Genomic DNA, 27,033 nt, shown 5'->3' with positions numbered 1-27,033 from the left:
TGGCAATGCTCAGGGGACCATATGGGATGCCAGGGATCGAACCCTGGTTGGCTGTGTGTAAGGAAAATGCCCTAACTGCTATACTATCGCTCCGGCCCCAGTGGTTGAGTTTTAGATATATAATGTCCACCACCACTGTTCCCATGCTCCCTCTGCCCCTTAGCCTGTCACTTAGGCAGGCATGTTTTAGTATGTTCGATCTAGTTTGGATCTCATGTTCTCAGAGTTGCCGAGTCTGTGGTTTGGTTATGCAGCTATACCACTCTCTATATTCCTGGTATATCTGGAGCCTCTGACTCCCGTTCCCCTATTACTTCCTTTTCTCATCTTCTCCTTCCCCCTTTAAATTTTTTGAAAAATGTTGTTTGTTTGTTTGTTTGCTTTTGGGTCATACCCGGCAACGCTCAGGGTATGCGCTCATGGCTCTGCACTCAGGAATTTCTCCTGGCAGTGTAGGGAGGGGATCAGACGGGATCTGGGCATCAAACCTGGGTCTGTTGCGTGAAGGGCATGCACCTTCCCTGCTGCATCATCACTCTAGCCCCATCCACTTTCCTTCTGTCCTTCTCCCTATACTGTGGGCTCAGGGGCGACCAGAAAGTGCAGTGTAGTAGAGGTTGCTGTCTTCAGAGGCAGGAAACCAGAATAAATGGTTGGAAAGGCTTGGGGAATGGTAAAGACGCGGGAGCTCTAACTCTTCATCAGTGCCTTCTCTCCCTTCTAGAGAATGGCCTCCCCGGAGCAGAGCATTTTCCAGGTGGATGACACAACAATCCAGCACGTGTCTGACCTCCTGGGCCGAGATATGACTGAGTTTGTGAAGGAAATGGTGGCAGAGGAGGAGAAGGCACGGGCCAAGATGCGAAAGGGCTTCAACGCCCAGATGCGAAGCGAGGCGCGGAGGCTGAAGACTTTTGAGACCTACACATCCTGCAGTAACTGGGTACCCCAGGAGCTGGCAGCCGTGGGCTTTTACTACATCAAGGCCGAACATTCCGCCGTGCAGTGCTTCTGCTGTAGCTTAATCCTCTTCCACTCCAGTTTCTGGAGGTCCCCCCTCGAAGACCACCAGAAGCTCCATCCAGACTGTGCGTTCCTTTTGGGCAGAGACGTGGGGAACATTGCCAAGTATGACGTGAGGGTGCAGAGGCTGGAGCAACCACAGGGAGGGGAGCGAGCAGGGTACCGGGAGGAGCGGGCCAGGCTGGCCTCCTTCCAGGACTGGCCCTTTTATGTCCAAGGGGTCTCCCCGCGGGACCTCTCGGCTGCTGGATTTGTCTTCACAGGTAATTGAAATGTTTCCGGAGCATTTTTCCAACTTTAACATAAGTTCCACATTCCCCGCCTCCCCCCCACACACACACACACACATTCAACAGTTTGTAACTTCCTTTCCTTCTTTGTCTTAATGTGCTGATTAGGGAGAAGGCCCATTTAATTAATTTTACTGGAGGTGCAGTGGGTAGGGCGCTTGCCTTGCACGAGGGAAACCCAGGTTTGATCCCCAGCAACCCATATGGTCTCTTGAGAACTGACAGGGATGATTCTGAGTGCAGAGCCAGGAGTAACCTCTGAGCATCACCAACCAGGTGTGGCCCCCAAACAAACAAAACTCAACTTTAGTCATTTTACTTTGGCTTTATTGTATGTTTAGAGGAGCATATTAATTTGCCACACATGCACACACACGCGTTTATTCACACACACACACACACACACACACACACACACACACACACACACAAGTTTCTTTCCCTGTGGGAGAGGTAGCACAATAGCTTGGAGTACATTGTGTGCAGGAGACCAGGGTTAGAAGCCCAACACAGCATGGTCCTCTAAGCGCTGTCATAGCTGATTCCACCCCCCACCCTCCAGCACTGAGCTGGGAGTAGCAACCAGCACTCCTTTTTTTTTTTCTTTTTTTGGGTCACACCTGGTGATGCACAGGGGTTACTCCTGGCTCATGCACTCAGGAATTACTCCTGGCAGTGCTCTGGGCACCATATGGAATGCTGGGAATCGAACCTGGGTTGCAACAACCAACACTCCTGGGAATGACTTCCCCCACCCCAAATAATCAACACCCTTTCCCTCACTCCCCCAGTTATAGCACCAGCTTTGTTGTGGTTCCCTCTGCCAGCTGTCTCAGGGAGGTTCCTGCTCACTCCTGCCCAGACACGGCCAGGCTGTACTCATCATTCCCGATACCAGGGCCAGACCCAGCGGGGCTGGGCTTCCAGGCTCTCAGCACAGAGAGCAATCATGGGTTCTGAGAAGCAGCCAATGGTGGGTGGGGTAGGAATCCCCAAAAGTGGTTTCCTGGGGTGATGTGGCTGTGGGGAAAGGCCTACAGGCAGTGGGCTCTGGGTCTCCCATGGGGGTCTGTGTGGCCGCTCCCACACTTGCCTCTCATGCAGGGAGGAGGGACACTGTGTGCTGCTTCTCCTGCGGTGGATGTTTGGGAAACTGGGAAGAAGGAGATGATCCTTGGAAGGAACATGCCAAATGGTTCCCCAGGTAAGTCAAGAAGTGGCTTTTTACTTGTGATTGTTACTTTTTTGTTATTTTTTGGTTTGGGGGCCATACCTGGTGATGCTCAGGGGTTACTCCTGGCCCTGGACTCAGGAATTACTCCTGGTGGGCTTGGGGGACCATATGGGATGCCAGGGGATTGAATCCAGTTGCATGCAAGGCAAGAGACCTCCTCACTATACTATTGCTCTGGACCCATAATTATTACTTTAAAAAATAGAGAGAGAGAGAGGCTGGAGCAATAGTACAGTGGGTAGGGTGTTTGCCTTGCATGCGGCCAACCTGGGTTCAATTCATAGCATCCCATATGGTCCCTTGAGCACTGCCAGGAGTAATTCCTGAGTGCATGAGCCAGGAGTAACTCCTGTGCATCACTGGGTGTCACCCAAAAAGCAAGAGAGAGAGAGAGAGAGAGAGAGAGAGAGAGAGAGAGAGAGAGAGAGAGAGAGAGAGAATTGAGCTTTCCAAAGTAGAATACTTGGTTTTGATCTTTGCCTGTTCAAGCAAAGACTTCACATGTAAGGGGTTGTGGTCCCCTCTCCTGCCAGGCTTCCCTTACCCTCATGGCCAGACCAGGGCCTCCCAGTGCCCGCCTGTCATGCTCACATATGCTCCCAAGGACCTGTGTTTCCGGGCCACGGGGCTCACACAACTTTAGGGTTTTTTTTTTCTTTTTGGGTCACACCTGGCAATGCTCAGGGGTCACTCCTGGCTCTGCACACAGGAATCATTCCTGGCGGGGCTCAGGGAATCATATGGGATGCTGGGAGTTGAACCCAGGTTGGCTGTGTGCAAGGCAAATGCCCTACCCACTGTGCTATCGCTCCAGCCCCCATCTTTTGGGTTTGGGTGCTTGCTGGAGGCTGCACCCCTTTTCATGGCATTCACCCACAGCAGTCCCAGGAGTTAGACAGCTTTGTACTCAGCATGTGGCACACCGGGGGTTTGAACTTGGAACCATATGCTTTAAGGGCAGATATTCACACACATACACATACACACACACACACCCCACCCTGGGCTGGTCCTCCAGGCCTCAGGAGCAGCACACATCTGTGTGTGGCGGCAGCAGTCTACCCCGGGCCTGCCAGGTCAGGTGAGAGCTAGCACTGAGCCGTAGCCCCAAGCACTAGTCTAGGTGCTCTGCGGTTGGGTCCCTGGAGCCACTGCGGGTGAGCCCAGACCCCAGAGGTGGGGTCTGGGGACCTTATGTGCAGTACAGCAGCCATTCCTCAGCACCACAAGTACCACAGTCCCCGGGGTGTGAGCCTCAGTGACCCCTCACGGATCGGAGTGAGAGCCGACCCCAAGGCTTAACAATATCCACAACAAGGAAGGGAGGTGGGGCAGGAGAATAAAAATCAAGATTAAGGGGCTGGAGCCCCTTAATACAGTGGGTATGGTGTTTGCCTTGCAAGTGGCCGACCTGGGTTCGATCCCCAGCACTACGTATGGTCCCCTGAGCACCGCCAGGGGTAATTCCTGAGTGCAGAGCCAGGAATAACCCCTGTGCATCGCCAGGTGTGACCCAAAAAGGAAAAAGAAATCAAGATAAAAAATTTCTTCTGGCCCCTGGGTGGAATACAACAATCCTCAACAACCTCTTTCCTCTAAGCATACTTTTTTTGTAGCATTGTCAATGGTTTTTCACAACAAACAATGCAAAATATATTATTTCGGTTCTGCTTTGGAGTAGGGGTTGGGATTCCGGATGGAAACACCCAAAGTATGGTGGTTGGAAGGTGTAATGGTGGTGGAAATATTAAATGCAACGGAAAATTGTAAACTACTTTATAAAATAGAGTAAATCAATGAACAACAGGAGGACAGTGCTACGGGCTATTTTAAAAAATTGCTTCTCGTGATAGTCTAGCAGGTAGGGCTTTTGCCTTGCACTCAGCGACCCTGGCCTGATCTCTAGCATCCCATGTGGTCCCCGAGCACCACTAGGCGTGCAAAGGCAGGAGTAACCCTAAGCAACGCCGGGTGTGGCCCAAAAAGCCAAAAACAAACAAATAAATAAATAAATAATAAAAATTACTTCTCTCTGGGGCTGGAGAGATAGTACAGCGGGTTTGCCTTGCACACGGCCAACCTGGTTTGACCCCCGGCATCCCATATGTATTACCAGGAATAATTCCTGAGTGCAGAGCCAGGAATAGCCAGGTGTGACCCTAAAAGAAAAAAAAGTGGCTTTTCTGTGCTGAAGAGATAGTTCAGCAGGTAGGGCTCTTGCCTTGCACATGGCTAACCTGGATTTGGTCCCCAACACTCCATACCGGTGTCCCAAACCGGTGCCGGGAGTGCCCTCTGAGTGCAGAGCTGAGTAAGACTTGAGCATGGCTGGGTGTGGCCCCCAAACCAGAAATAAATAAGTAAGCAAATATGGCTTCTCTCCTGTGGAAAGGACTTAATTTATCTTATGTTAGTTTATGGTCACTCTTGGCAGAACTCAGGGTTAATTCCTGACTCTGTGGTCGGGGGACCAGGTGGTGATCGAACCCAGCCCTCCCTCATACAAAGCTGCATTCGGCCAATTGTGCTCTTTGCCCTAGAGATTAACTTTATACTATTGCACCCTAGCATTGTAGCACTGTCCTCCCATTATTCATCGATTTGCTCAAGCGGGCACCAGTAGCGTCTCACAACAGATTGTGAGGCTTGTTACTGTTTTTGGCATATCGAATACATCACGGGGGGCTTGCCAGGCTTTGCCGAGCAGGTGAGATACTCTAGCTTGCCAGGCTCTCCAAGAGGGGTGGAGGAATCGAACCCAGGTTGGCCTCATGCAAGGCAAACGCCCTACCCTCTGTGCTATCGCTCCAGCCCTACTATTGCACATTATTGATAACAGAAATAAAATAATTATTACATGAAAATAATGATACTCCCCAAGGTTTAGGATACATTTTAAAAGTCTCTTTGAAGTAACGTTCTCCAGTTTTCATTATGTGATTCCATATGTTTAACAGACGTTCATTGTGTATCTATCACAGTATCAGGCTAATGTTCAATTATGTTTACTTATTACAGATGTGAATTTCTTCGAAGTATGAAATCCTCAGAGGAAATTGTCCAATATATTCAAAGCTACAAAGGATTTGTTGGTGTCACGGTAATTTGTCACACCAAATATTCTCTCTCAGTTTGATTCCTGCCATCGGAGATTTAAGGAGGAGGAAGGCTTCATTCGCTACTCTTCCAGCCCACCTTTCATTCTACTGCTCTCTTGGTTCGAGTGAAAAAAATTTCAACCCACTGCTAAACTAGAGCCCTCAGAATTGCTTTTCCAGGGACTGCTTTTCCCAGTCTCATCTCCCCAAAGCCTTCCCTTCCTCTGAGGTTTCCTTTCCTTTGCCTTTCCATCTGGGTATCTGGAAAGATCTTCTGACCTGACCATGACCCACAGTGACCTCACAGCTGCTGCCTGCCTCTGGTCACTCTGTCATGAATTCCCTCGAGGAAGGTGACTAATTCCAGCCCAGAGGGGCTGGAAACAAAGCGTTCACTAGCTATGGTGTGTCCAAAGATCAGAACCCAGCAGAGGGACGTGAGAGAGAATTGTGGGTGGGGTGCTTGCTGTGCGCGGGACCGGCCTAAGGTTTGATCTCAGGTGTAAGCTGGCCCCCAAAATAGCAACCACAAAGAACCCAGCAGACAAAATGGGAGAGGAGTGTTTCAAAGTATGAAATCTGGGCGCAAGGATCAGAGGAATCATGCATACCTCCTCTGACTGCATACCTCCCTACCTCTGACTGTCCTTCCTTCCTAGGGGGAAACCTTCTCACTCATTCTCACTCATTTCTAGGAAAGTGGGTCGGCCTATAGCGTAGCGGGTAGGGCGTTTGCCTTGCACGCAGCCAACCTGGCCAACCCGAGTTCGATTTCTCCGCCCCTCTAAGAGAGCCTGGCAAACTACTGAGAGTATCTCGCCAGCACCGCAAAGCCTGGCAAGGTACCCGTGACGTATTCGATATGCCAAACACAGTAACAACAAGTCTCACGATGGTGACGATGCTCGAGCAAATCCATGAACAACGGGAGGACAGTGCTACAGTGCTACTTCTAGGAAAGTGACTCCACAAGGCCCCCTACTGGGTATTAGTAAAAGATCTGCAGTGCATGAAAATAATTCCAAGGGCTTTCACGAAGCTGACCCAGGTTCAATCATTGGCACCACATATGGTCTCCCAACCCCTGCCAGGAATGATCCCTGAGCACAGAACAGGTCCTGAACACTTCCAGGTGTGCAAATCATTGCCAACACCTCCATCCTACCCCAATTCCAACACTGAGAGATAGAATAACTAAAGGAGTCTGCAAAGGCCTGAGTGCAAGCTTCCTGTGGGGCCCATAGGTTTGACCTCCATGACCATGAGCACTGCCAGGTGCTGCCCCCCACCCCCTAAATAATTAAAGGAGTGACTCTCCAGTAATCCTACCACTCAGTCCAGTGAACACTTTGTGTGGGGGGGAGGGGAGGAAGGAGGGGTGGTGCTTTAATATTTATTTCTAGATATGTATTTCATAAGTTAAACTCTTTATAACACACATTTTTCTTTTCCTCAGGGAGCACATTTTGTGAATTCTTGGGTCAGGAGAGATTTACCTATGGCATCAGGTAAAAAACCTAAGCCTGTTTCTAAAACTCTCTCTCTCTCTCTCTCTCTCTCTCTCTCTCTCTCTCTCTCTCTCTCTATCCCCCCGCCCCCTGTCTGTTTTCAGACATTTCTCAGGGGTTACTCCTAGCTCTTCACTCAGTTATCACTCCTGGTGATATTTAAGCCACTATTAAACCTGGGTCGGCTGCATGCAAGATAAATTCCCACCCATTGTACTATCACTCTGGCCCCCATTTTTTTCTCATTTAATAGTGCAACAAATTATGGGTGGGAACTGTGGTGGGAGGGAACAGAGATAGTACTGCAAGTTAGACACTTAATCTGGCATACAGGAATCTCCAGCATCCATATGGTCCCCCAGCACGCTCAGGAGTGGTTCCTGAGCACTGGGTCTGTGGACCCAGGAGTAAGCGCTAATCACCTCCAGGCATAGCCCCAAAACAACATTTTTTTTAAAGAACTTATACCAGGACCGATGGGATAGTTCAATGGGTAGGGTCTTGCTTTGCACACAGCTGACCCAGGTTTAATTCCCAGCATCCCATAGCACCGCCAGGAGTAATTTGATTCCTGAGTGCAGAGCCAGGAGTAGTACCACCAGATGTGACCCCAAAACAAAAAACAAGACAATAGAACATATACAGGGGCTGGAAAGATAGTACAGGGGTTAAGGCAGTGGCATGTAACTAACCTGGTTCAATCCCCAGCACTCCATATGATCCCTCGAGCACCACTGGGAGTGATCCCGGAGCACAGAGCCAGCAGTTATCCCTGAGCGCTGCCAAGTGTGCCCCCCCACCGAAAAAAAAATAACATAGAGCAAATGTGACATATTCATTCTGTCTGTAGATGTAAAGGGATAGCTTAGGCTCGGATCCTTACAGCATCAGTTTGCTGGTCTCACAGAGTACCTTTTCTTCCAGCATATTGCAACAACAGCATCTTTGCCAATGAAGAACTTCGGCAGGATACATTTAAGGAATGGTCCCAGGTGTCCCCCGAGGCAGCCATGGCTCTGGCCAGAGCAGGCCTCTTCTATACAGGTGAGCCCATCGCTTCAACCCAGACCTGTCCTTGCTGTCCAGTCCACCTCCAGATACACCTTATGGTTCTGGATTGTAATTCATCTAGACTCAAAAATCTTCATTCTTTTCATCTATCACTTTTCTTTGATTTATCATAAATCCTGTTTCCTCACTCTACCTTAGGTGGCAAAGCTTCTGACTTGAAACCATGAGGTCAGGATTAGCAAGAAGTAAGAATATTCTGTCGCAGTCATTATTTTATTTTCCACATATCACTCACCACCTCATCTCCTCTCTCCTCTCATAAATGGCCTTTATATCCCTGCACACATAGAGCGGTGTAGGAATATATAGTAGGATACCAGAAGTACAATGTTTGGAGAGGCAGAGTTCAGCCCTTTCCCCCTACTTCTCTCCCAGCCTTCCTTGAGGCCCCCTCACCCCATGTCCTCACCCTCTTCCTTGCAAACTCCCATCTCTCTCCCCCCCCCACAAATCCTGGTCATTTCACCTTTTTTAGGGTCCTGCAGGCTCTATAACTTCATATTTTTGGTCAAACATAAAGGGAGAATCTAGCCTATTTCTGTAGTGCCTACAGGCCCCAAGACTGAAACAAAAACAATGGTCGCTCCATTTCTAAGTTGATCCTTTGGTAGATTTAAGTACTAATTTCCTTCCAAAGAAATATTAGCTCCTGGGGTCCGAGAGAGATAGTATTATGGTTAAGGTTCATGCATTGCATGCAGATGACCCGGGTCTCCAGCATCCCATACGGTCCCTCAAGTACCACCAAGAGTTCCATGAGCGTCCCTGAGAACTGAGTCAGGAGTAAGTCTTGAGCACCAGTAGGTGTGGCCCCCAACCAAAAGAAAAATAAAATAAATATTAACACCTGAGGACAGTTCATGAAATGCAATAATACAATAATAGACACTGGATTCTTCATAAACTCCCATAGGGGTTGCTCTGTTTACTTTATTTTTTTTCCTCCTGAGCTTCAACTATATTTTTTCCTGATTTATTCATTAAGCAGACTCTTTGGGGGCCATAATAAATGTTAAGTGCAGGGAATTGATTAGGTTCTCTAAAATTAAGTTCTCCTCTTCATTGGGCCTCATTGGACATTCTGACTTGCTGACCTCTTGCCTGGAGTTGGGTTGGAGAGGGGCAGTTATTCAGCAAAGGCCATGTGTATGGGAGCGTTCAGTGGAGTTTGTCATCGCCCCATCAGCCAAGGAGAACATTGTCTTGCTCCAGACATGGTTTGTGGCTTGGTCTTGCAAATAAAGGCCTAGTCACTTTAACTCCGTCAGGTAACAGATGAGTATGTGCGCAGGGCTGACCCTGTCCCCTGCTTGTAGGTATTGATGACACGGTCCAGTGCTTCTCCTGTGGAGGCTGTTTCCTGGGGAAGGCAGGCGCTGACCCATTAAAAGATCATGCCAACTCCTTTCCCAGGTGAGCGCAATGAAGGTCTGTGAGTTTGGGGGCTTGTTCACAGTTTGCCCTCATATTCTTCCTCACTTTGTCTTCTCGGTATCTGTGCCACATTTCTCTGGTTACATGATGAAGAATGAGTCATTTTCTGCCCTCAACAACCTTCCCTCTATGGTTATATTCTCATCATATTTACAGTTGGGTTAGAGAAATACTTTTTGCGGGGGCAGGGGCCACACCTGGTAAGGTTCAGGACTTACTCCTGGCTCTGCACTCAGGGGTCACTCCTGACAGTGCTCCAGGAACCATCTGAAATGCTGGATATAGAACCTGGGTTGGCCGTGTGCAAGGCAAGCACCTTACCCGCTGTTCATCCATATGGCCCTAGATTACCTCAGTAGTTTTGAGGTCCTTCACCCAGTGTCCTTACCCTCTTCCCTGCACACCTCCATCTTTCCCCACAAGTACTTGCTATTTCACCTTTTGGGGCGCTTGCAGGCTCTACACCTTCATATTTTTGTCCAAAAAGCTGGGGCTTGAACTTGCTGTCCTGAGCTTGTTGGGCCAGTGCTTTTAGTCACTGAGGCATTGTTCAAGCCTTTCTCGCCAGGCTTCCAAGCAGCAGGACTGTGTTAATCACCTCGTGAATGGGGTGGCACTGAGGTTTGAACTCACAACCTTGTGACGTCCAGGCATCTCTCTCAAGTCATCCAGCCCCCCTGGAGCTGTCTTCCAGCCCCCCTAATTTAATAGTTAAGATCATTCCCACTGTTTAATGAATATGTTAGTATGAACTCATGCCACCAAATTCACTGGTTATTCTACCATTGTTGTATAAATCATTGACTTTTTTAAAATCCATTGGTCCATCCCTGTGATACTCAGGGACTTGTCCTGCCTGGCCCTGTGCTCACGAGTGACTCTTGGTGGTGGTTGGGGACCTATATGAAGTGACAGGATTGAACCAGGGTTGGCTGCATGCGAGGCAATCACTGTATCTTCTATACTAAACTACAAGAGGGCACTACCTAAATGTCTCCTCAAATGACAACTCTAACAGAATCCATGAAAAACACCAATTTTACAGGCCAGAGATATAGTACAGAAGGTCAAGTGTTTGCCTTGCATGTGGCCATCCCTGGTTCAGCCTTTAACACTGCATATGGTCCCCTGAGTATAGAGCCAGGAGTAAACCCTGAGCATTGTCAGGTGTGGCCCCAAAGCAACACCAACAAAAAGGAAAGAAAGAAAAAGAAAATGTCTATTTTATTCTTAGACATTACCATTAAAACTGTTTTTTGGTTTGGACTTTGGGTCACACCCATGGATAGCTCAGTGCCAGGGATCGAACCCAGGTCTCCTACCTGCAAAGAATGTGATCAGACTATTGAGCCCTAAAACTCCAGCCCTAAAACGGAGTTTTAAAAAATATAATTGATAGTACAACAGGTAGGGCATTTGTCTTGCACATTGGCTGATCCGGGTTCAATCCCCGGCATTCCATATGGTCTCCTGAGCACCGCCAGGAGTTAATTCCTAAAGTTCAGAGCCAGGAGTAACCCCTGAGCATCGCTGTGTGTGATCCAAAACAACTATATATATATATATATATATATATATATATATACATTATACATATTGCCAGTGCTAAATTGCATGCAACAATTTTTTATAACATAACTATTTTTATAACTTGTGCTTAGTTGTCAGTTTCTCCAAAACATGAAGTCCTCTGCAGAAATGATTCCAGACATTCAGAGCAGTGCAGAACTTCCTGGATTCATGGTAATGGGTGACACAACATTGTTTATTTTGTTCATTTTAACAGTCTGTGACCATGTTATTGATTTTGTACAGAAATTTCTCATTATAAATAAGCAGAAAAATTCTACAAATGTCCACTAAACACTTATCATGTGCTAGGTATGGATGGGGAATACAATCATAAACAAGTTAGACATAATGTATAGCTTCAGGGCTGAAGATATAGTAGCACAACAGGTAGGGCACTCGCCTTGCACATGGCCGACCTGGGTTCAATCCCTAGGAATCCATTTGGTCCTCTGAGCCCACCAGGAGTGATCCCAGAATGCAGGGCCAGGAGTAAACCCTGAGCATAGAGAGGTGTGGCCCAGAAGCAAACAAAATTACATAGCTCCCTGAATGTGGATCAATCCCTTTACCTTGGGGCCTACATTCTTGTAGACTTAGAATTGGTTAATATGGTGTCAGCTGGGATTGCATCTGTAACATTCACTAGGAGGATGGTAAGGTCTGACAGGCTAGACTTTCTCAGGGTGGGACAATGTTTTGGCTACAAAGGCAAGTGATCCCGGGACTGCAGTGGCAGTACACTGTGTAGGGCACTTGTATGTAGCCAGCTCAGGTTTAATCCATGGCATCCCATATGGTCCCCTAAGCCACCAGGAGTGATCCCTGAGCACAGAGTCAGGAGTAAGCCCTGAGCATCACTGAGTGTAAACACCCAAACCAAAAAAAAAACAGGAAAAAATACACAAGAGTTTATGTTGACCACTTTAATCTGTGAAATCCCTCAGAGTTCCCTGGGACAGGAAAACCACTCTATTTAAAATGGACACATACATTTGTGGAGGCCGTGCAGTAAGGATAGTTGTCATTCCACAAAAGGAAGATCAAGTAACTTGCTATTCACTTCGTGTGTTTTTGACATGTGTGAGCTGAAAAATTAAATTAGAGGGGAAAAAGATGTAAATAGCTTTGTTGTTATGGAGAAGGCACTATCCACTGATGCCAGGACCTAGGGTCCCACATATTCAAGTCATGTGCTTTACACCTTAAACCATACCCCCAGCCCATAAGTAGCTTATTTTACTTTTTTTTATTTTAATTTTTGTATTTTTTTTTTAGGCCACATCTAGTGGTGCTTGGCGTTTACTTTCAGCTCTGTGCTTAGGGATCACTCCTGACAATGCTCAGGGGATCATATGAGGTGTTGAGAATTGAACCTGAGTCAGTTACGTGAAAGACTAATGCCCTACTCGATGTACTATCATTAGGGCCCCCATGACTTATTTTATGTTTAAATTTATTTGATTTGATTTGATTTGATTTTTGGGACCATACCTAGCTGTGCTTAGGGCTTACTCCTGGTTCTGTGCTTAGATCTTGGTGGTTCTTGGGGGACAAAATAGGATGCTGGGGGTCCAACCTAGGTCACCTGCAAGAAAGGCGAGCACCCTGCCTACTATACTAGCTCTCTGACTCTATTTTTATGTTTGTTTTTGTTTTTGTTGCTTTTCGAGTCATGCCCGGCAGTGCTCAGGGGTTACTCCTGGCTTTGCACTCAGGAATTACTCCTAGTGGTGCTCAGGGGATCATATAGGATTCTGGGATTCAAACCCAGGTCGGCAGCGTGCAAGGCAAACACCCTACCTGCTGTGCTATGACTCCAGCCCCCTCTGACTCTATTTTTATTTTATTTATTTATTTATTTATTTATTTCCGACTCTATTTTTAAAGGGTAAAACACAACTTTCCTTCTTCCCAGGTATGTAACATGAAACCCATTAACAGCTAAGGTCAGAAACTGCACCAAATGGTTCTTAGATACTGTCTTGCCCTAAATACTAAGGATCTGATGTCCTGGCCTATCGTCAGTGCTTGATTGGCCCTTCAAATGGTGCCATGTGACTGCAGATGTGGGCAGATCCTTCATTGTTTCAAATTTGTGGCTCTCCTTCTCTCCATCAGTATCTAAGTCTGGGCTATGTTTATTTGTGAGTGTCTGGGTTATGGCCATTAACGAGCTTATATGTCACCAGAGGCAGTTTGTGAGCGTGACTGCCAGGCTCCTGAAAGAACAGGAAGATGGCAGGATGGGAGATGCATGCTGAAAGTAGACTATGGACCGAACATGATGGCCACTTAGTACACATACTGCGAACCATAACACCCAAAAGGAGAGAGATAGTAAAAGGGAATGCGCCTGCCACAGAGACGGGGGTGAGGGAATGGGGTGGGGTGGTGGGAGGATACTGGGAACATTGGTGGTGGAGAATGGGCACTGGTAGAGGGATGGGTACTCAATCATTGTATGACTGAAATATAATCACAAAGTTTGTAAATCTGTAACTGTATCTCACGGTGATTCATTAAAAAAATTAAAAAAACAAAGAGAACAGGGAGATGAGGGGGAGGTCAGCTATTCCCAATTCCATGTGAACCATGTGAGCCTGGAGATTTTGGGCACAAAACCCTCATACCTGAGTTTTTCAGCAGATTCAACAGATTGGATGGATGAGGCTCATCCAAGCCGGTGTATAGCATGGCAGCAATTGAGCTCTGGAGATTTTTGGCTGCTGGAGCTCTGTTGCGGTGGGTGGGGGGACTCACTTACCCCCCTCCAGGTTGTCCTGAATGAGACTCAGCCTGGCGCAGGATCTGGAGGCATCTCTGCAGCTTGTTGCTATCTTCCGAGATTGTATTTTCATTGTGGGCTATGTTTAGATGGTCAGTTCCCATCTATTACAGGAGGTCCTACCCTATCACATGAATTCTGAATTCATAGAGAATTTTCTTCTCCAAGGAAAGCACACGTGAGAGCCCCTGGGAAGATTTAGTAGCACCCAGTGCTGTCCTGCCAGGTAAGGATTTTGAAGCCACTCATGGGAGTATACAGATATGAGTACACATATTTCTGGGCAGGGGATTATTTGTTTATTTTGTTTTCTTGAGGGGAGGCTCACCTGGTATTGCTCAGGACTTAATTCTGGCCCTGTGTTCAGAGAACATTCCTAGTGATGCTTGGGGGAACATAGGCAGTGCCCAAAACTGAATCACGGTCAGGTGTGTGCCAGACAAATGCCTTAACCTCCTGTACTATCTCTCCAGCTCCATAAAAATGAAACTATTTTTTGTTTAATTTTTGGCCACACCCAGCTGTACTCAAGGCTTACTCCTGGCTCTGTGCTCAGTGCCACTTCCTGGCAGGGCTTGGGGGACTGTGTAGGTGCTGGGGATTGAGTGAGGTTGTCTGCATGCAAGACAAGTACCCAACCCGTCATACATTACTCAGGCCCAAGAAGCAGGGGGCTTTATTTAATTTAATTTGTTTATTTATTTCTTTTTTGGACACACCTGGCAACATTCAGAGGTTATTCATAGCTCTGCACTCAGGAATCACTCCTGGCGTTGCTCAGGGGAACCTTATGGGATGCCAGGAATGGACCTCAGGTCAGCCATGTGCAAGGCAAATGCCCTACTCTCTGTACTATCTCTCTGGCCCCAAAGCAGGGGGTTTTAAAAGAGAGAGTATTTGTTTTTTTCGTTTTGTTTTGTTTGGGGGCCACATCTGGCAATGCTCAGGGCTTACTCGTGGCTCTGCCTCCTGGAATTACTCCTGGTGGTGCTCGAGGGAGCATATGGGGTGCTGGAGATTAAGTCTGGGCCTGCTGCATGCAAGGCAAATACCTTACTCGCTGTGTCCCTCTGGCCCCATAAGCAGGTGAATCTTAATCAAAGACGGTATTTGTAACATTGCCTCCCTTCTCTCCACAGAGACAGTGCAAAGTGAAGCCCAGTGGTTTCAGGAGGCAAAGCGTCTGAGCGAGCAGCTGCGGGAGGCTTACATCAAGGCCAGCTTTCGACGCCTGTCTCTGCTAGATGTCTCTCCCGGGGTGCCCACTGACCTGCTGCTCGGCTGTGACCTGTCTCTTGCTTCCAAACAGATCGGCAGTCCCGGTCAAGAGCCCGTGGTGTTATCTGAGGTCTTGGCCAACTTGAACTCGGTCATGTGTGTGGAAGGCGAAGCTGGGAGTGGAAAGACGGTCTTCCTGAAGAAAATCGCCCTGCTCTGGGCATCGGGATGCTGTCCTCTGTTAAGCAGGTTCCAGCTGGTTTTCTATCTCTCCCTGGGCACTGCCAGGCTGGAGCAGGGGCTGGCCAGCATGCTTGGTGATCAGCTCTTAGAGGCAGGAGCATCTGTCTCAGAAGCATGCCTGGCACACATCATCCAGCAGCTGAAGAATCAGGTGCTGTTCCTTTTGGATGACTATAAAGAAACGAGCGCCGTGCCACATGCCATAGAAAAGTTGATCCAGAAAAACCACTTGTCAAGGAGCTGCGTGTTGATCGCCGCCCGCACCCACAGGGCCAAGGATCTCCGCCGGTACCTGGATACGACACTGGAGATTGGGGTGTTTCCTTTCTATCATACAATCTTCATATTAAAGAGGGTCTTTTCAGACCATTTGCCCTACGTGGAGAAATTTTCACTTTTCTTCTTTATGAATAAGACTTTGCAGGAAATGAATAAAACACCCCTCTTCGTCGAAGGGATCTGCACTCACTGGTTCCAGTACCCCCTGGATGAGTGCTTTGAGGTGATGACTTTCAAGTCCTATATGGAGGGTCTCTTCCGAAAGCACAAAGACACAGCGGCACTGAAAACCGTGGTTTCTGCCTGTGGTGAGCTGGCCTTAAGAGGGTTTTTTGCTTCTTGCTTTAAGTTTAGCGATGAGGACCTTCTCGAAGCCGGGCTTGGTGACAATGACGAGCTAGTCATGGGCCTGATGAGCAAATTCACAGCTCAGAGACTGAAGCCAGTGTATCATTTTCTAACTCCTGCACTCCAGGAATTTCTTGCTGGGATGCAGTTGGTGGCACTCCTGGGTTCAGAGAGACAGGAGGAGCAAGAGCTGGGACTTTATTATTTGAAACAGATGAACTCGTCCATGATGACTCTCGAGGCCTATAATAATTTTTTGAAGTACGTCTGCTACCACTGCTCCTCCAAGGCGGGGCCAATCATTGTCTCCCATTTGCTTCACTTGTTGGATAATCAAGAGTTGTGCGAGACTCTAGCTGAAAATGACGAGTACCTCAAGCACCACCCGGAAATGTCAGAGAATTTACAGCTGATAAGGATGCTGTGGTGGCTTTCTCCGCAGTATTACTTTTCCATAGTCTCAAAACATATACTGACTCTCGCCATCAAAGTGGCTTATCAAAGTGGCACAGTGGCCACCTGCTCTCCATTCCTCCTGCAGTTCCTTCAAGGGCGAACCCTACCTCTGGACCTACTTCAGTTACAGTATTTCTCTGACCACCCCGAGAGCCTGTCACTGCTAAAGAGCGTCGAGGTCTTTCTACAAGGAAAGGGAAGTTTTCGCAAACCAGATCTATCCAAGTTGAAAACATGTTTTGACAAATCCCAGGCACCCTCAATAGAGCAGGACTGTGTGCCTGCCTTTGTGACTGTGGAAGAATGGGAGCAGAATGTAGCTGAGAATGAGGCAGATATACAAAAATATATGAATAGTAAACGCGTCACACCACCAGCCGTCTGCTCTGGTTACTGGCAACTTTCTCCAAAACCACACAAGATCCCCCTTCTGGAAGTCCGTGTGAGAGACATGGGGGCTGTGGATGCAGAGATGCTCAGTGCTCTGATGACCATTTTCTCTGCCTGTCAGCACATTGAGCTCCACCTAGCACACAGTGGGGGCTTTATTGAAAGCATCCGCCCAGCCCTTGAGCAGTATCAGGCCTTGTTCACCAAGTGCACCATAGAGAAATTTGAGCTGAGTACGGTAGAATGGGAATTGCTACTGAGTCTGCACTCTCTGGAATCTCTTGAAGTGTCAGAAATAACCCAGGGACACGGTAGGCGGGAATGTATTGTGGATCACTGTTCTGGTGCATTACTTTATTCTTTTTTTTTCTTTTTAAAATTTTTTTTATAAAGTTGTTCACAATAATTCATTACACTTAATATTCAAACACCAGGGGGCTGGAGTGATAGCACAGCGGTAGGGTGTTTGCCTTGCACGCAGCCAGCCCGGCAGAGCCGGGTTCAATTCCTCCGCCCCTCTCGGAGAGCCTGGCAAGCTACCGAGAGTATTCAATATGCCAAACACAGTAACGAGAAGTCTCACAATGGAGACGTTACTGGGCCCGCTCGAGCAAAATCGATGAACAATGGGAGGACAGTGTAGGACAGTGTATTCAAACACCAATCCCACCACCATGTTATGAATGTTTCCACCCCAAATCCCAAATCATGCCTCTCAAAGCTTGGTACATTAGTGGTGTAGAGTATGAGAGGTCACTCCAGGAATTCTGGAATTTAGAATATGATTATACAGCACATTCACTCATGGGTGAGGCCTATGTCACTCTCTTTCAGTAGCTTAATTTCTGAGCCTCTGGATCATGGCCGTTGATGAGATTTACCTCTGTTTTCATCTAAGAGTTGTACAAAATCAGATAATTAACAACCTAATGTAACTGGCTACATTTAGTTTGTTGACCCATTTTGAGTTGTGTATATAGTAGTCGAAAGTAAAGATTTAACTTCATTCTTTTGCAGGTGGAAATACAGTTATCCTGGCATCATTTGTTGAGGAAATACCTTATTTTTGTGAATCCAAAGTATAACACATGGCTTTCCTTATAGTAACCCAGTAAATTCTGTAAAAAGTAATATCCCCCTGTCCGTATCTTCTTAAAAATGAGTAGTTTTATAAGACACAGAGTGCTTTTATTTGAAAATAGAAAAGTAGCTTAATAAATGAAAATGAAATTTTCAAATAATTTTTCCCTTTGGAATTGTGGACTAATGACAACTATATACTATTTTCTAGAGAAACTCTTCACTAATTTGGACAAGTTCCAGTGCCTGAAAGAACTCTCTGTGTATCTGGGTGATAAAGAAGATGTTTTTGCAGTCATTCCTGAAAATTTTCTGAATCTTAACCATATGGAGAAACTATTGATCAAAACTTCAGCTGAGCATAGTACTTCCAAACTAGGTGAGCGTGATGTTTGATCTACTTGGTTTTACGTGATTTGAGGCAAATAAATTAAGAGTTAAGCTTTTTGGATCTGAGCAGGTCGCTTGGATTCATGGTAAATTGTAGGATTAATATTCTTCATTTGAAAAAAGAGAGCTCTTTGAAATGATTGAACCCCTGCTACATGCAAGTTGTTCTAAGAATGGTATTGTTATTACTTCATTTAATCCTTGTTCTCATTCTCCATGAAGATATAATTATTCTCATTTATAATTGGGAAAATTGAGACCACTGATCCATATCACCACTGTAAGTAAAGCTCCGATGCCTGATCACCCATTACTTCCACCAATTCTCTTCCTCCCACCTTGTAAATCTGAGCTTTTAACCACCAACAATTCCTAAATAGATGGAGGGTACCAGAGATTGAACCTGGATTGACTGCATGCAGGGCACGAATCTTACCCATATACTATCTCTCTGTCCCCAACTTTTTTTTTCCCTTTTTGCCACACCCAGTGGTGCTCAGGTCTGACTCCTGGCTCTGTGCTCAGGGATCACTCACTCCTGGCTGGCTCGGTTGACTGTATGGGATGCCAGGGATTAAACTCGAGTTGTCTGCATGTAAAGCAAGTGCCCTACCTGATCACTCCTTGGTGATCCTTGGTGCCCTTATTAAGTGAAGAGAAAACTGATCTTGAGATGGTGGCTAAGAGGCTCTGGGCTGTCTGAACATGAAGCCAAACATGTCTTACACAGCCACTGGCTGCCAGAAATTCACTGAAGTTGGCCATGAACACAAACATCATTCCTTATATGAGAAGCAGATAGCAACCAAAGTTTCAAGAAAAATGGAAGGGTCATGAGGTCCGGATCAGAGACAAGACTGATAAGCAAGGTTTGCCCATGAAGTTGGGGGTTGACTAAGAGTCAGGTCTGACTGCTGCTGAGTTTGGAGCCTTCCTGTAACAGACCACCGATGACCCATGAAAAAAAGAGCAAATCTGTTTGTGGCTGCATTGTGGATACCAATTTGAGCCTTCTCAACTCGGTCACTATAAAGAACCGGGAGAAGGATATTCCTGGACTCTGATACTACTGTACTCAGTATCCATGGCCCAAAAGAACTAGTAAAATCCACAATCTTCTCAGTTTCTAAAGATGATGTATGTTGTGAATAAGCCCCTAAATAAAGGTAAGAAACCTAGGACCATCCAGTTCAGCATCTTATTACTTGACATGTCCTGCAACACAAAGGCCAGTATATTGCACTGAAGAAACAGTGCTAGGAAAAACAATGAAAAGGATGCAGGGAATACAAACTGTTGGCTAAGAGAAGGAAGGAGGCAAAGGAGAAATGCCAGGGGCAGACTGCCAAGAGTCTGAAGCTGTCTTCTTCGAGAACATCCACCTCTAAGTCTGAATCTAGTTAAAAATGAGTTTTCTGAGTAATGAATAAATAAGACTAGGCATTAAAAAACCAAACCAAACCAAACCAAAACCCATGGCCTTGAGACAGGGTTAGTGACTGTGTCCAACAGCTCAACAGTTCACACAGCTCACTATTTCATTGCAAATTTGTTCCAAGGCTCTATTGGCCTCATTCCTGGCCTGGATTCTAATTTAGCGTTGTTAAAACAGAGTAGTTAAGTAGATGACTAATGCTGCAGAAATTTGCAACCTTTTCTAACTTCTGAACTTTTTGGTATTTTGCAGTGAAATTAATTGAGAATTCTCCAAACCTTCATGTTTTCCATCTGCAATGTAATTTATTTTTGAGTTTTGAGTCTCTCATGTCAGCACTGGCCTCCTGCAAGAAACTTGAAGAAATTAATTTTTACGGACCATTCTTTAACACTGTCCAATTTGGTAAGAAAATGCTGGTAATTTTTTAGGTTAAGATGCCTTTATAGTCACAAAGTAATTTAAATCAGTTTTTACATGAAAAACAGTCCCCACTCAGTATCTTATTTTATTTGGACAAGGCCATATCCAGTGGTGCTCAGGGCTTACTCCTGGCTCTGCGCTCAGGAATCACTATAGGTTTTACTCAGGGGATCATATGTGGTGTAAGAGATCAAACTGGGGCTGGCCATGTGCAAGGCAAGCACCTTAATTCTATCTCTCTGGTTTACAACACTGTATTTTAGGAGAACAGGTGCACATCTCTCTAAATGTTTGCTAAATATCCCACACCCACAACCAAAGTAGCATAAACCCTTCACACCATCCACTAGACCCCTCACACCATTTGTTCCCACTCTACAATTCTCGTCTGGTGACCTCAGTTCTGCAGTGAGAATCCAAGGATTAAGACAGTAAACTTTGTTCTGTTTTATTCTGTTTTGGGGTCATACCCAGTGATGCTTAAGAGATTACTCCTGGCTCTGCATTCAGAAATTATTCCTGGCAGTGCTTGGGGAACCATATGGGATGCTGGGGGTTGAATCTGGGTGGACTGCATGCAAAATAAGCACCCTATTTACTGTACTATGGCTCCAGCTCCAAAATAGTCAACTTTAAAAAATGCAACTGATGGGGCCAGAGCCACAGTACAGTGGGTAGCGTGCTTGCCTTGCAACAAATAGGCTGACCTGCGTTCGATTCCTGGTGCCACATATGGTCCCCTGAGCCCCACCAGGAGAAATCCCCAAATGCAGAGTCAGGAGCAAATCCTGAGCTCTGCCAGAAGAAGCCCCCAGACAAAACAAAACAGCATGATGTTAAAACATAAAAACATTGTGATAAATATGACTTTTTCTTGGTGCTTGCTTTTTTTCAGGGTCACACTTGGCAGTCCCTAGGGGCTACTTCTGCTTTTTGCTCAGACAACCATGCAGTACTGGGACTTGAACCCAGGATTCCCCCAAGAAAGCACTGAGCTCTCTTCAGCTCTACATCCTTGATCTTAAATGATCAAATAATAAGGCGTATCTAGATGTTTAAGCTTAGTTTTCTTTCCGGGGTGTGGCGTGCCCATACTTGGCAGTGCTCAGGGCTTTTCCATGGCTCTGCACTCAGGAATTCTTCCTGGCAGGCTCAGGGATCATATGTGGTACTGGGGATGGAACCTAGGTCAGCCATGCAAGGCAAGTGCCCCATCCACTGTACTATCCCTCTGGCCCCAGTTTAAATGTTTTTTTAATTTTAATTTGGGGGGGGGGCGGAATTGGGCCATACCCAGAGAGTGCTTAGGGCTACCTCCTGGCTCTGTGCCCAAGGATTATTTGTAACAGGCTTGGGGGACTGAAGTACCGGACTGGACCTGGGTTATCTGTACATCAGCCTCTAAACAGTTTTGGGTATCAGGATTATTTATTGGGCGGGAAAGATGGCTCAATGGACTGGACCACATGTTTTGCATGCAGGAGGATCAGGTTCAATCCCTGGCTCTGCATACCCCCCAAAGTGTCAGGAATGATCCCCAAACACAAAGCTGGGAGTAGCTCCTGAGGATTGATGGATATAGCCTCAAAATGTATCTGTTTAATCCTACTAAGCAGTTTTATCTGAATCACTAAATAAGTTTCTATCACTTTAAAGATAACTTTTTAGAGAGAGAGGTAGTATTGCTGGTAAAGCATCCGTCTTTCATGCCGGCTGACCCTGGTTCCATCCCCGGAATCCCATATAGTCCTCAGAACACTGCCAGGAGTAATTCCTGAGTGCATAGCCAGGTATAACCCTTGAGTATCGCTAGGTGCGGACCAAAAACCAAAATACAGAAATAAAATTTTTGTAAAGTCTTTAAAAGCTCTAGTGTTTGGTAGCTGACAAAACGAAATTTTTATTCTTCCTTATAGTTACCACTTTGCAGAATTTTGCTTCTTTGAAGATTCTAAATATTAGGCACCAAGAATTTCCTGACATGGAAACATCAGAAATATTTGGTATGTTTGCAAAATGGTGAGCTAACTCCTGATTGCCCCCTCCAGTGCTTCTTTTTGCACTAGCTGCGTGCAATATGGTTGAATTGATTAACTGCCCTGGTTCATCGGAGGAACTGCCAGTGCTGCACGAATTTTATTTTCCAGTGCTTCATCTCATTCAACACAATATTGTTAGAATGACTTTCTTGTTCTTGTTGTGTTTTTTTGGTTTGTTTTTGGCCACATGTGGCAATGCTCAGCCTGGTTCTGCACCCAGGGATCATTCCTGGCAGTGCTCCAAGGACCATAGAGGGGTACCGGGGTCAAACAAAGATCAAAAGAGGATTGGCGCGTGCAAGGCAAACACCCTACCGACCTGTGGTACTACCTCTCTGGCCCCTGTTATATACATTCAAAAACCTTTTATTGCAGATTTTTTCAAAACCTTACATTCAGTTATTCAATCCCATCATGGAGTCATGAGAAGCAGTTTTAGAAATTTGAGTCTAATACTATATGAAACATCCTAAGCTGTACATGACTTTTTATTTTGTTTTGTGGCCATACCTAGCAGCTCAGGAATTACTCCTGGTGGGCTTGGGGTACCTTAGGTGGTACAGGAATCAAATCCAGGCTGGCTGTGTGCAAGGCCAGTGCTCTCCCAGCTGTCCTATCTTGCTGTCCCTGTGCATTATTGAGGGCCTTGAGTACCACTATTTGACAACGTAGAAAATTCTTTTTTGGCTTGTCTTTTGGTCTCCTGATAGCCCATGCTTTAGGTTCTCTTAGTGACTTGGAAGAACTGTTCCTTCCTGCTGGTGAAGGGATTCACCGGGTAGCCAAGCTGATCATCCAGCAATGTCAGCATCTTCAGTATCTTCGAGTGTTCTCGTTTTCCCGGAGTTTGAATGATGACAGCCTGATGGAAATTGGTGAGTGTTTACCCTCAGGGAGATCTACCTCCAGGTAAGTTGTTTCAGTTTGTATGAAAGTCATCCAGCATTACTCAGTCTTTTTGCTGCAATGTTTTCATAAGAGCATCTGCCTCTTGAAAAATACTTAACTCACTCACCTTTGCATCTAGCAGGTTTGAGTTTCTTCTGGTTAGATTTCAGGGTGGAGGGGATCTGAGATGATCAGGTGCTCAAGTCTATGTTCTTGATGTTTCACATACCTGACCACATACCTCCAGGTTTAAATAGTCCTTTATAGTTTTTTGCTTTTTGGGCCACACCCAGCGATGCTCAGGGGTTACTCCTGGCTCTGCACTCAGGAATTACTCCTGGCGGTGCTGGGGAACCATATGGGATGCCAGGGATCGAACCCAGGTCGGCCGTGTGCAAGGCAAATGCCCTACCCACTGTACTATCACTCCAACCCCAAAAAGTCCTTTATAGTTTTAAGCAATCCTTTAAAATGAAGACTGTTGGGCCAGAGAGGTAATACAGTAGGTAGGACATTTGCCTTGCATGCAGCCAACCTGGGTTTAATCCCTGGCATACTATATGGTTCTCCAAACACCGCCAGGAGTAATTCCTGAGTGCAGAGCCAGGGGTGACCCCAGAGCATTGCCGGGTATAACCCAAAAAGCAAAAATTAAAAAACAGAAATAAATTAAAAAAATAAAATGAAGATTGTTATAGTTACTGAAAACACACACAAGCATACGTGCAATGAATTTTATGATTTTTGGTTTTGGGCCTCAGCATATGGTGCTCAGGGCTTCCTCCTGGCTCTGCACTCAGGAATTATTACTGGCGGTGCTCAGGGGACCATATGGGATGCCAGGGATCAAACCTGGGTCAGCTGCGTGCAAGGAAAATGCCCTACCTGCTGTACTATCTCTCTAGTCTGGATTTTGTTATTTCAGTTGTCTTGGAGTTTTTTGTACTTGGATTTATTCTATCATAAAGGAATTCTTTGAGCTCAGATCTGAGGGTCTCAATCCTCAAATTAGGAAAGTCTATAATACCTTAAACCAAGTTCTTCATAATCTGTTCCCCTGAGGTCTTTGATAATTCAGATATTGTTCCTCTTACAGACATCTCATGGTTCCCTGGCTCTTTCTTCACTTCTTTTCACTCTGATTTTTCTCCATCTTTGGTTCTTTTTTGGTTTCTCACATTTACCTTGAGCACGCTGGTTTATTTGCTGGCTTGTCATGTGACAGAGGCCATCTGTCCCTCTGTCTTGAGCTTTTAGCTCACCTCCCATGCTCTGCAGTTCAATAGTTTCTGGGTGAAGTTTTCTCAAGCTGGCTCTCATACTTTTCCTTTGAAGTCTGTTTTTTCGTTTCATCTTGTTAAACAGCCTCCCTATGGTCACGCTGAAGGGTCATCTAGATTATAGGGGTGGTGAGTTCTAGGGGATCCTTTTGACTGGTTGTCACCTGTTAATTCTTGTACTTATGTCTTCAGCACGATGAGGACTATGCGTGAGTATCTGATTTTGTGCAGCTCATGTAGCTGTTTCAGGATTGTGCTCAGGAATAGCACCTGGAGTCACACACACACACACACACACACACACACACACACATCCAGTTTTTTTTTTCATCCAGAGTTTTTGTGCCACTTAGGAATCACTCTTGGCAGTGTGAGGGGAAACATGTGGGGCGTCTAGGATAGAATCGGGTCAGCTGCATGCAAGGCAAGTGCCTTACCCACTATACTATTGTCACTGTGTTCCCACTGATCTTTTTTCCTAAATCACCTAGTTCTGAAATGAGGTAGAAGCCTAGCTGCAGTCTCAGGGTATGGGAGAGGTACTGGCTTTGCCTGACGTGCACTGCCTTTGGGGGAGTCGTCATCTAGGTCAGTGTGTCTCAACTTTCTCCAACTATAGACCCCTTCCAACCTCCTTTTCTTTTTGTGCCCCCTCTTACTGGTTGTCTCCCTAGGTTCAAGCCATGGCCCATTTATACAGTTTTTACCTTTAAGCCCCCTTGGAGCATCTGGGCGGGGGTGGGGGGATGGGGCGTGTGGGGAACGCCATCAGGGAAGAAGACCTGGTTGAGAATCAGCATGTTCTCTGTTGCCTTCCTTGCTGGGTCCTGGTCCGTCTGGAGCACCTCAGGTTCTCTGCTTTCCACTTCGCCTAGCGGTCTGAGTCTCCATTTGGTCCTTCTGTCATGCTTCCTCCCACATGCAGTCTTTGGCTGAGTGAGACCTAAGCCCACCTTCTCAGTTCTCTCATGGAGGGCACCTCTGCAAGTCCTTTTCTGCCCGCCTTCACCCAGCGCTGCTCAGATCTCCACTGGCCCTCCTAATGCAGTCAGCAGAGGTCTCAGGTTTCCAGGGTGCTTCATCTTCAGCCCATGTCATAAAAATATTGTTTTCTTTTTCTTTTCTTTTTGGGTCACACATGGCGATGTACTCAGGAATTTCTCCTGGCGGTGTTCAGGGGACCATATGGTATGCTGGGAATTGAACCTGGGTCGGCTGCTTGCAAGGCAAACGCCCTACCCACTGTACTATCGCTCCAGCCCATTTTCTTGTTCTTTAACTGTGTTAGGTAATTTATTCTTCCTCACAAAAACAACTATAGCTGCCTGTTGATGTTATTCTGGAAATCTAGAAGCTATTTAAAAATACATTGGTATTTTCTGCTTTTGTTTTTGGGCCACACTTAACGCTCAGGAGTTACTCCTGGCAGCACTTGGAAAACCATACGGGGTGCCAGGGATTGAACCTGGGTCAGCCACGTGTAAGGCAGTGCCCTTCCTGCTGCATTGTCTCTTCAACTCCAAATTTTGTTTTTTTGAGCCACACCTGATGATGTTCAAGCCTTCCTCCTGGCTTCTATGCTCAGGGATTACGACTGGCAGGGTTGTGGGGATTCTGTGGTACCAGAGATTGAACCATGGTCAGCTGCATGCAAGGCAAGTGTATTTCCTGCTGTACTCTGTCTAGCCCCCATTTTCTACTTTTGGTGGTGGTGGGAAAGAAGGTTGGTTCAAAGAACCCAGTTTACCATACCTGAATTAGAAATCTTGACGATTCCAGAGTGATACAGTATAGCAGGTAAGGCGCTTGCCTTGCATGCAGCTGACTGGGTGTGATCCCTGGCATCCCATATTGTCCCTTGGGCCAGGAATAAGCTCTGAGCACCGCCTTGTGGCCCAAAACAAAAAACAAAGAAATCCTGATGACTGATTTCATGCGCATTTTGATTTTACAGCTAAAGTAGCCATCAATGGAGGTTTTCAGAAACTTGAGAACTTAGATCTTTCCATGAATGATAAGATTACAGAGGAAGGATATAGAAATTTCTTTCAAGCACTGGATAACCTGCCAAATTTGCGAGAGTTGAATATTTCTAGGCATTTCATAACCTGCATCAGAGCTCAAGCCACAACAGTCAAGTCCCTGAGTCAGTGTATATCCCGCCTGCAAAGCCTCACCAGTCTTGCCATGGGAAGTTGGCTCCTGGATGCGGAAGACACGGCACTGCTTAATGCCATGAAGGAAAGACACCCGCAAATGAAATACTTAACTCTGCACCAGAAATGGGTGCTACCGTTCTCTCCGATCATTAAGGAATAGATTTAGCAAAAAAAAAAAAGGAATCAAGAAAGTGTTTACCATGCCTGGAGGAATACTACTGAGACTTGGAGTATCTATCTGCCTTACAGAGTCTGAGGGGACCCATCAAGTCTACCAAGTAAGGATGGGGAGTGTGTCGAAAGAGATAGACAAGACTCCAAGGAAGAAAACAAGACTCTGGTTCCGGACTGGATAGGTCTGCTCCTATGCCAGCCCTGAGGTTTTGTTCT

At 46.3% G+C, this 27,033-nt stretch overlaps 1 protein-coding gene and 1 pseudogene across 1 annotated transcript; both read left to right on the top strand.

Annotated features, from left to right (window-relative positions):
* Window positions 1–727: 727 nt before the first annotated feature.
* On the top strand, window positions 728–26,803 carry NAIP (NLR family apoptosis inhibitory protein). Its single transcript, XM_056112418.1, has 14 exons — window positions 728–1,286; window positions 2,418–2,517; window positions 5,566–5,647; window positions 7,102–7,153; window positions 8,078–8,197; window positions 9,541–9,637; window positions 11,320–11,401; window positions 14,184–14,241; window positions 15,155–17,260; window positions 18,241–18,408; window positions 20,107–20,259; window positions 22,194–22,280; window positions 23,027–23,191; window positions 26,439–26,803. Exons 1-14 carry the CDS (start codon window positions 728–730, stop codon window positions 26,801–26,803), a joined length of 4,194 nt encoding a protein of 1,397 aa, XP_055968393.1.
* LOC130021801 (40S ribosomal protein S6-like) lies at window positions 19,125–19,823 on the top strand (annotated as a pseudogene).
* Window positions 26,804–27,033: the final 230 nt, after the last annotated feature.

The sequence above is a fragment of the Sorex fumeus genome, unplaced genomic scaffold, assembly GCF_029834395.1.
Source record: "Sorex fumeus unplaced genomic scaffold, SorFum_2.1 ptg000018l, whole genome shotgun sequence".
In the NCBI taxonomy this organism is placed as follows: domain Eukaryota; kingdom Metazoa; phylum Chordata; class Mammalia; order Eulipotyphla; family Soricidae; genus Sorex; species Sorex fumeus.
The sequence above is the reverse complement of the archived record's forward strand: the minus strand, read 5'-3'. Positions and strand labels throughout refer to the sequence as shown.

What these genes read in the sequence shown, in the direction of transcription:
- NAIP (XM_056112418.1), top strand. Translation starts at nt 728, where the DNA reads ATGGCCTCCCCGGAGCAGAGCATTTTCCAGGTGGATGACACAACAATC. An exon ending in CAGAACTTCCTGGATTCATG is followed by an intron (nt 11,402 to 14,183) that starts GTAATGGGTGAC and finishes TTCTTCTCCAAG; the next exon opens with GAAAGCACACGTGAGAGCCC. An exon ending in GCATAGTACTTCCAAACTAG is followed by an intron (nt 18,409 to 20,106) that starts GTGAGCGTGATG and finishes GGTATTTTGCAG; the next exon opens with TGAAATTAATTGAGAATTCT.